At 43.1% G+C, this 9,942-nt stretch overlaps 1 protein-coding gene across 1 annotated transcript; it reads left to right on the top strand.

Annotated features, from left to right (window-relative positions):
• Nucleotides 1–385: 385 nt before the first annotated feature.
• Nucleotides 386–4,959, top strand: LOC306925155 (E3 ubiquitin-protein ligase pellino homolog 1-like; the record flags this gene model as incomplete). Its single annotated transcript, XM_079503843.1, has 6 exons — nucleotides 386–476; nucleotides 1,350–1,452; nucleotides 1,547–1,645; nucleotides 2,508–2,693; nucleotides 3,514–3,669; nucleotides 4,825–4,959. Exons 1-6 carry the CDS (start codon nucleotides 433–435, stop codon nucleotides 4,957–4,959), a joined length of 723 nt encoding a protein of 240 aa, XP_079359969.1. The 5' UTR covers nucleotides 386–432.
• Between the last annotated feature and the right edge of the window lie 4,983 nt (nucleotides 4,960–9,942).

The following is a 9,942-nucleotide window of genomic DNA, read 5'->3' on the forward strand; positions in this document are numbered from 1 at the left end:
GCAGAATAATTACGGTGATGTTGATATTAAGTAACAACCCTTAATAACAATAAGTGCAACATTACAGTATCTACAGTTGGGTCTTACCTCGACCTACATCAGACTTTGATACTAGTGACACTTAACCATGAGTGTAATAATGTAATAATAACCACTTTAAACATGGCGTCCCTATTTTGCGCATGTCATTTTAGAGGGAGATTTCTAAAAACGTCTAAAATATTCGAAAAATATCTAGATTCACATGTTCCACAAGCTTTGGGATGTGAAACATTGTGGCTGTGAAGACTGGCTATTTTCTATTGGCTATAATATACAGGGCTTAAGTCTTCGGTCAAAGGGAAGATGTCACATTTTGGAACCTCACGTGTGTTTTTCTTTGTCCTCAGGTTAAGTGGAGCGTAAAGGACAGCAACAACCACTAGACTAACAATGTCGCACGCCGCTGTCAAATATGGGAAGCTCATTGTCCTGGGGTATGAAATTATTCATTTAAAATAAACTCTATATGCACAGCAGCCTTTTTTGGAAAGAAAAAAAGAAAACAAAATATAAACACAAAAATAAAAGAATAACCTCCGCTTAATGAAGCTATCAAAATTTAGATTGTCAGTTTTGCGTAGAATCAAACTAAAAGTGAACGGACTCCAATCATGCTGCTGGTTGCAGGTGACGATGGTGCAATGAAACCAATTTGGTTTAATTTTACACTCTCAAGAGTTAAATTATTGTTAAACATCAGAATTACATAATTTACAAGAAGTCTACACAATTAGGAGAATGTAGAATAATTGTTATTTTGATCAACATTTGCCTGTTATCTCTCCAATGCTACAAAGAGTTGTGGGTCTGAGCTAAATCTCATCAAGTGGTGGTCCGTGGCTCAAATGGCAAACAAAAAACGGGCCTTGCTATAGCCTCGGTCCCAGGCTCACTTAACTGCGAAAAAGAAGAGCCTGGTCACAACCTAAGGCAGAGAAGCTATCGAAAGGCGGGACTTCCGCCGTGTAACCCCCCCCCCCCCCCCCCCCCCCCCCCCCCCGGAAGTTAACGTTTTTTGACCAATCGCAGCGTTGTGTTCCCGAAAATGTATTCCCGCTGAAATGATCATTGGGTGGGGACTAGTAAACACAGCCGCACCGCGTGACGTAGTTATCTTACACGCAACACTTCCGCCACTTCCGCTGATAGTCTTTTCAGCGTAGGTCTTGGCCAGGGTGGCCTTGCTATGAAAAGGCTTGAAAACCACTGTATCAGTGTCACATATTACTTGCCGTTCTAAAGATCTGAACAGAAATTAAATCTTGTGGCAAATCTTGGCTTTATTAACACCAGCCTTCTCTTCACAGGTCCAACGGGGCCGAGGACAGGACCAAAAGCCACTTCCATTTGTGCGAGAGACCTACGGCCAACGGTTGGAAACCAAGCGCTGGGCACATGGGCGTCAATCAGGTGGGATCAGTGGTGGACAAAGTGCTCAAATGAGTTGATGTATTTTTTCTCAGAACTGGATGTTTCTAACAGTGAACTTCTCTGTGTTCCATAGTCTGTCAGCATGGGGGACCAGCACAGGGTAACTTACACCACCCCAGTCACCACGATCGTGGTGGCGTACTGTAGAGACAAACATACGGACATGTTTCAGGTCTGTAGCTTACTTATTACTCATTTACTTACAATTTAGAACAATTTACAATTTAGGCATTTAGCAGACGCTCTTAATCCAGAGCGACTTACATTAAGCAATAACAAAAGCATGGCATACATCACATATATAAAAAGTAGTTATCATGAATCATAAACTAAGAACGTAACAGTGGAGTATCTATGTTAACTATACATACTATACTATATAATATATTATACATGTGTACTATAAAGTGCTATGACTACATAAAGTGCAATTCTAGAGCTGTCTACGTAACAAGCTATAGGTCTGTTTAAAATACTATCTCTAAGTCTACATAATGTGCTATCTAAGGGGCTAGGCTAGGGCAAGTGCTACAGGCCATGGTGGAGTCTGAAGAGGTGGGTTTTCAGACTACGACATAGGGTCACTATTATAATGAAATTGCTTAACCCATTTAGACCTGAAAACGATTCTAAAAATGTCTTCTAAATCATGACAGTTTTCTGAAAAACCCACGTTTCCATGTCAGTGGTTCTCAAACTATTTCGTGTCAAGGAGCCCCAGAATTAGGCTACATGTAATTGGCCGCCGACCCCCATCTCAAACTATGTTGTTCCAGGAACCCCTCAGAAGCAAAGATTTCAGTTAAAAACGTTCGCTCTGAAAGGATATACATTCAAAGATTTGTGCCGCATTTTCACGATTTTTTAAAAATAGCAGACCTACAAGCTCGTAGCGCGCCACCGTAGATCTGCTATTTTTCAATAGCTAAATTATAACATAATGTTTAAAACACCAAAAGGGGTTCCCGCCCAAAATGGGTTAATACAGTGTATGTAAACAAGCTGTAAATAACGTGAATGTTTGTCTCTAACAGATCGGGCGGTTGTGGCCCGGCACAGAGAGCCAAATTGACTTTCCGGTGACTGACACGGTAGCACAGTCCGACGGCCGCAGCTTAATCTCGCGGTTCGCCTGCCGCATCATCTGCCAGAGGAGCCCGCCCCACAAAGCACACATCTACGCCGCCGGCTTCGACTCCTCCAATAACATCTTCCTGGGTGTAAGTTATGAAATGTCATGATGAACAATATGTGTTTATAAGGCTACACAATTGTGTCCGTGTGAGAAATCATGCTCAGCATATAGTGTACCTGTCATGTATAAGTGTTGGTATAAGTAATGGTAAAAAACACATTTAAATCTGCTACAAAAAAAACCAAACAGTTTAGCACTTTTACTTTGGTTAAAGGTATATTCAGTGATTTCACTTCATTCAAATATCACTTTTTTTTTTCTTTTTTTTTGGATATTCCTCCCTACTATAGAGTGTGCTGACCATATAAGGAGTTCCTCCCTGTCCCCAGTGAGCCCCTGGGGTCAAAAAACCCTAGTTTCAGTTTTGGTGGCGGGTGGCAAAGCCTTCATCCAATCAGGATGAGAGGAGCCTTCCTCCAATCATGATCGAGTGGGGCGGGCCTTGGTGCACATGCTGTTGGCCTGTTGCACTTCCCCCACTGTAGAGCGTGTGCATGTGCACATCTTGTTACCGGGTGGACCGTTTTTTTTCTCCAAATCACCCAAATCACTGAATGCTCCTTTAAAGGCTATAAGTAGGCCAGTAAGTACAGTACATATTGATTTTCTTTCCCAAAAAGTGTACAGAAAGTGTTAAAATGATGTATTTATGTGGCTAACCCCACATATACCTGGTTTGCTTTCAGCTTTCAGGAAGAAACCAAAAATACACAGGAAAGACATATTTTGAATATTAGAAGCGCGCCTGGGGGTCTACATAGACACATACAAAACAGAAAAAGTACAAAACTATGTCACTCGATCTTTAAACAATCTTCTTCCACCCGCCCCCCCGCCCCCCGCAGTTGGATGCAGTTAAATGGGAGACCGACGATGGTCAGATGGACGGACTGACCACCAACGGCGTGCGTGTGAAGCGCCCGTCCGGCGCGTGGAGGGAGATCTCTGTGCGCGGCCACGCCTTCGCACCACGGGAGCACCATGGCGACCGGGGGATTAGGGTGAGGACTGTAAACATATTCAATAGGTGGCAGCTTGTACAGTACACGATTGTGCGAGATACGCGTACGGAAATCAGCGGGTCACACAAACAGTTGCTTTTTTATTCTAATTTTAAGCTTTTTGAACAGAAGCCCAGGGGCATTAAGTCACAGCTTAATTAAAGGGACACTTCAGCCTTTTTGCAATAGATCACCGAAGTCCTGACGTCACTGCCCTCTACTACCAGTAGAGGGCAGGTGGAAATGTACAAATATACCCAAAGAGTAACAAAATAAGCGTTAGAAACGAGCCAAACAACCCAGAGACTACATTTCCGGGTAGGCTGCTTCTGCCCGCAGCCCGTCGCACAACAGAAACTGAACGTTAATTACGTTTATTTTTATTTTTATTTTATTGATATATAATGTATCGTGGTTAGTACGAGTCGAGTCACCACCAGCTGAGCTTACGCCAACGAGGAATCTCAGGAACGCAATATGTTGACAGCTGGGCGTGACGTATATGCTCAGCGACATTGCATTCATATGTAGTTTCAAGGCTTTTGCGGTCACATTAATTCCATTTTCTCTAGAAACTGGCTGTATCAAATATGAATGGACATCATTAACGACGCACAGCCACTCCCCTGACAGAAACGCCGAGGTGGTCGGTTTATTTTTCAAACACAGTTCTTATATGAAGCGACCTAAAATCGCCGTTTGGGGATCTCAATGCAAATAAACAAATACATGAACCTGGAGATTGACACCCTCTACTGAAAGTGACGTCAGACTTCGGAGCTCTATAAGATCTTATTTTAATGATGTTTGGAAGACAAGAAACACCTGTCCTGGGGTCTTTCCATAAGGGTGATCTTTATGTGGATAATATGTTGATCTTTATGTGGATAATAGGCCTATGTGTTTTTAGAACAGGAACACATCTAATGTGTTCATGACATAGAACACATTAGAAGTGTCCATGGGCACTGGGCTCACTTACTTCCTGGACTACATGTTGTCTCAGTAAGACAGCCCTCCCCCTATCCACAAGGATCAGATCTCGTTGTTTTGTTTTTTGACAATTTTGTGCTAAACTACTGACAGATGCATTACTGTCGACAAAAAAAAGAACATCAACCAAATTGTATGTCTTTCTCGTGTTTTTCCGTCCAGGTGGACGGCTATGAGCCTCAGGAACTGATGGACGGCTCGCTGATCGACCTGGGTGGCGTCACCCTCCTATGGCGCACAGCTGAGGGCCTGGCTAACTGGGGGTTGACTGACTCTCTCGAACTTTACAAGCACTAGGCCACAGACCCCTGAATTATTGACAAAAGAACTGCAGGTTGAGGTGCAACCTAGGTAGGAGGTTGTCCTCTAGGGAAAAAACAAAAAAAAATTGTACCCCCTCATTTTTCTTTTCTCCCTGTATATAGGTGATATATTGTATGTTGTGACCGACTGCTGCTGGTATGAACAATAAAAAACTATTTAAAAAAAATGAATAGCAACACTACATTGTATATAGAGTTGCAACCCCAACCAGTGACAGCCCATCCAGTCTGATTGAATTAAACAACGTTAAACTCACCAACATTGCAGCGAATGATCCTCTTAGCGTTCTTTTCATACAAATCCACCGACATGTTATGGGCTACTTTCTGTCAAGACATTCTTCCTCCAGGTCCTGGGCCCAAAGATTCAATGAAGATCAAATGATGAGGTATAGAGTAACGATGGCTTTACCTTAAGACTGAGAGGATCTGATGCTATGAGCTGAGTCTATGGGTGAATTAGGTGGAATAGTCGGGAAGCTAGTACATTTTTGGCAAACAAAATCACGGACTTGCAAGTAACGGAAAAAGTGGGTTCTGGGTATCTCATACTTTCGAACAATCTGTTCAAATGAAGCAAACGTGCCACAGTCAAACAAATCAAACAGAGCAACTCTACTGTTCTATACGTTATGAAAATGTTGCTGATATTTGTCCCAAAGGCTTTATACAACGCAAAGTGAATGCAAAACATTGACATATTGATGCCATTTGTTGTTTCTCCTATTAAAGCTAAGTTTTCCTACTTGGATGTATAACTTCTTACTGACATGTATAACACGTATAAACGACACAATGTGACATAGCTCTGTTTACAAAATGCTGTACCCTCTCCAACTGTATATACTTTCCCCATTTTCAACTGTTTGTATTATATTTTGACAGTTGCTTTAACAATGTAAACATGTTTTCTCATACACCAATAAAGCTCCTTTGAATTGAATGGAGTCTATGGAGTTAACATTACTCTAACAGACCAGATGTGGTGGTTAGATATTGAAATATTCTTCCCTGTGCATGTTTGGTTTCTTCCTGGAAGCCTTTGAGTCAAAAGGCCCAATTGAAATGCAGTAGGCCTACAACACTTTAGTACCAGCTCAGTGGCCTTGTGGTTAGAGTGTCCGCCCTGAGACTGGGAGGTTGGGGTTCAATCCCCGGCCGGGTCATACCAAAGACAATGCCTCCCTGCTTGACACTCAGCATCATGGGTTGGATTGGGGGTAAGTCCCTGTGACATACTAGCGTCATGTCCAGGGGGTGTACTTGTACATCAAGCTGCCTCACGCTACAGAAACAGGAGATAGGCTGCTACCCTATGGGCCTACAACACGTTAGTGGTGTCACAATATAATCCCCTCTCCCCTCATCATACAACAACAGCTGTGGGTGCGGCTTCAGTTCAGGTGGATCAAGACAATCATGAAAGAATATTCGAAGTCAGCGGTTCCCAAACCTTTTTGGCCATGCACCGCCTGTTACCTCCTGACCTAGCTGACGCACCCCCCCACATGGAACTTTAAATTGCATAAGCTATATAGAGACATACATTTACAATGTATCCGTATCTATTAACCTGAATATGGCATAATATATTATATATGTAGCATAGGCTATATTCTGCATATACTTGCCATATATTGGCATATGTTAATATATTTAAAATAAATATCATGGGTTGTAGGAGGTTGTCCTCTAGGGAAATAAATGAAAAATGTTTGTAACCTCTCTTTTTTATTTTCTCCCTTATATGTGAGATACTGTATTGTATGTCCAACTGCTGCTGGTATGAACAATAAAAAACTATTAAAAATAAATAAATAGCCGATAAGAACAAAAAAACATTGCATGTATGCACCTGGGACGTATCCTCAGTGATTTATCCCAGGGGTTCTCAACGTTTTTGGCCGGGGACCCCTGGAAATGCTTTGGCAATGTCTCGGGACCCCCGCCCCGCCCCCTCCCGACCCCCAATATAAATTGACTGCTACAATAACCTTAACCCATTTTGGGCGGGAACCCCTTTTGGTGTTTTAAGCATTATGTTATAATTTAGCTATTGACAAATAGCAGATCTACAAGCTCATAGCGCGCCACCGAGTGGCGCGCTACGAGCTTGTAGGTCTGCTATTTTTGAAAAATCGTAAAAAAAACATTTTAAAAAAAATCTTTTTTTTTTCTTTTTCTTTTGAAAATAATTTGGGGACCCCCTAAAATAATGTGGCGACCCCCCGAGGGGTCGCGACCCACGGGTTGAGAACCCCTGATGTATCCCAAAGTCATCAGGGTTTCGGGTCTCGCAACATCATACCCCTCACTCAGGTGACCCAGCCGGGGTGATAAAGTCACGACTTGCGTCCCATTAAGGAAAGACCATGGCCACACAGTCCGCTGCTGCCGAACTACTCTGCCGGGACTGGGAGGTCCGGCGCGTGGAAGGACTAGGCTCTGTGGGTTGACTCCTGTCCGGGCCCCTCCTACGTCTCACCAGGTCCACTCCTGCTCTCACCAGGTGCAGCCAGGACCTGTGCGTTGCACCAGACTCCCAGCACCAGGACCTGTGCGTTGCACCAGACTCCCAGCACCAGGCACATCATTCAGGACTCAGTGGCGGATTCTTGAGCTGCAATGGTTACGCAGGCTCCACCAGCAATTAAGCTCAATTAACCAACAATTAAGCTCACATAGATCGGCTATTTTCAGCGAATATAGGTTTGGTGTAAGGGGAGAAAAAAAAGCAAGTACAAGTATTGAGGGTTTACGTGCATGCTTAACTGTCTGAAAATACATACATTACACTATACGAGTCTATGAAGCTAAAAGCGTTGAATAGGCAACACAATTCATACAACATGTAGCTTCATCTCCCTCTCATCTAAGGGGTCAGCAAAAAAGAATAGCAGATCTACAAACTCACATGTCACAATGTGGGCATGTTGTGTGAGCTTGTAGATCTGCTATTGTTTTGGTGCGGGACACAGTGGTCCTATTATATGAACGGGCGTCATTGTGTGTCTGTGTGTGTCTTCTCTCTGGACTGGATGGTGGAACTCAGGTCTGCTCTGGTGAAGTATTCTGAAATTAAAGCACAATGCTCATAATAACTGTATATTATGGGATGGCAGCGGGCATGGAAACGGCAGTACTGTTACTGTTTCTCACCTGCCGCAAACTGTGGAATGTCACCATCAGGCCTCTTCACAAACACCTCTCTGTGAAAACATTGGTGATTTATTATTTGTTATGTTTTAGATGTAGCGATAGCCACAATGTACCACAATGTAGACATACTCTGCTAGGAACAAAAGGCCTGTATTAAAATGACACTTCATTAAAATGTATTTGCATTCTTTTTAATGGTGCATTTATTTATTTTTTAAATAATTTTTATCCCACGATTTTGTAACCCATTTTTCACCCCTGTGTCAATCAAATGTGATCCTGGGCTCTACACACCCTCCGCCAACCTAGTCCCCATATATGGGGGACATGGGGAGAGCAACGGACTTGAACTCATGCTTCCTTCATGCCTGAGTAGTCCAAGTTGCTCCTTTACACCTGACAGGGGGGAGTTTCCCTGGTTGGACGTAGCGCGTGGAAGGAACACGTTATTCCAACCAGTTCCTTTCCCCTCCATCAGGCGCCCCGGCTGGGCAGGGGGAGGCAGTTTAGAGACCAGGATTACTGCATGTTTTTTGTGAGGGTACCTACCGACACGGGGAGAACATGCAAACTCCACACATAAAGGCCAACCCCGCCTCGGGTATGGGCACTGATGACGCGGAGGAGGAAACACACCGCCAGCGCCCACAGCGTCCCGAGCGGGAATCGAACCCAGGACCTTCTAGCTGTGAGGCGACAGCACTACCAACTGTGCCACCGTGCCCCCTTAATGGTGCATTTATATAGGGCCTTTATCCAAGGCGCTTTACACCCATTCACACACCTTTACATAGATTGTACATTACATTCACCCATTCACACACCTTTACATAGATTGTGCATTACATTCACCCATTCACACACCTTTAAATAGATTGTACATTACATTCACCCATTCACACACCTTTACATAGATTGTACATTACATTCACCCATTCACACACCTTTACATAGATTGTGCATTACATTCACCAGTACATTACATTCAGTTATTTCCACAGAGTCGGCACACGTTGGTCTTTTTTCTTAGACGGTGTGGTGGGTTCTTCAGCCATTTTCCTCATTTTCCTCGCATAGCCTCGTTTGAAGTTCCACTGGTAATGATTTCCTCACGGTGTTATTTTGAGGGGTGCACACCGCTCAGAGCCCTGACGTAACATCATTTGAAGCGACGCCTACGCGGAAGGGTTGACTCCCACGTTTAGGCCAGTGCAGCCCATGCGTAAATCCAGGCTTTCATTTTTCGCGCAGACGAAATGAAAGCCTGGGTATCGAGGCTAGTGTAAGCCTAGAATACATCCATCCAGGATGCTGGTGAGTCATGACCATATATAGCACCTTTGATTCTGTGAAGAAAGAAAAATGAAAACCACTAAACAATTATAGTATAATTCATTATTCAAACTTTTCTTTTCTTCACAGAATCAAAGGTTTTATGGTCATGATTCACCCTCATCATGGATGCCTTGATTCTTGATTCTTATTTCAGTCATGTTTGTATATATATTTTTTTTTCATACTGCAATCATGTTGTTTGTAAAGTAAAGTCTATGTACGTATCTTGTTGTTTGCAAATCGTGTTCTAAAATAACGTTTGTATGGTGTTGTACAAATACATATATGAGGGCTTACATTATAAGCCCTTTATGGGCTTCTTGCCTCCTCTTGGCACTTTCCCTTTTATATTTTGAGTATTATTTTGTATTGTTATTATATTGTGCTAAATAAATCTCATGTATTCCAGTGGTTCCCAAAGTGGGGTCCGGGGACCCCAGGGGTCATTGAGGGAGTTCCAGGG

The sequence above is a fragment of the Electrona antarctica genome (assembly GCF_951216825.1).
Source record: "Electrona antarctica genome assembly, chromosome: 6".
NCBI classification, from domain to species: Eukaryota; Metazoa; Chordata; class Actinopteri; order Myctophiformes; family Myctophidae; genus Electrona; species Electrona antarctica.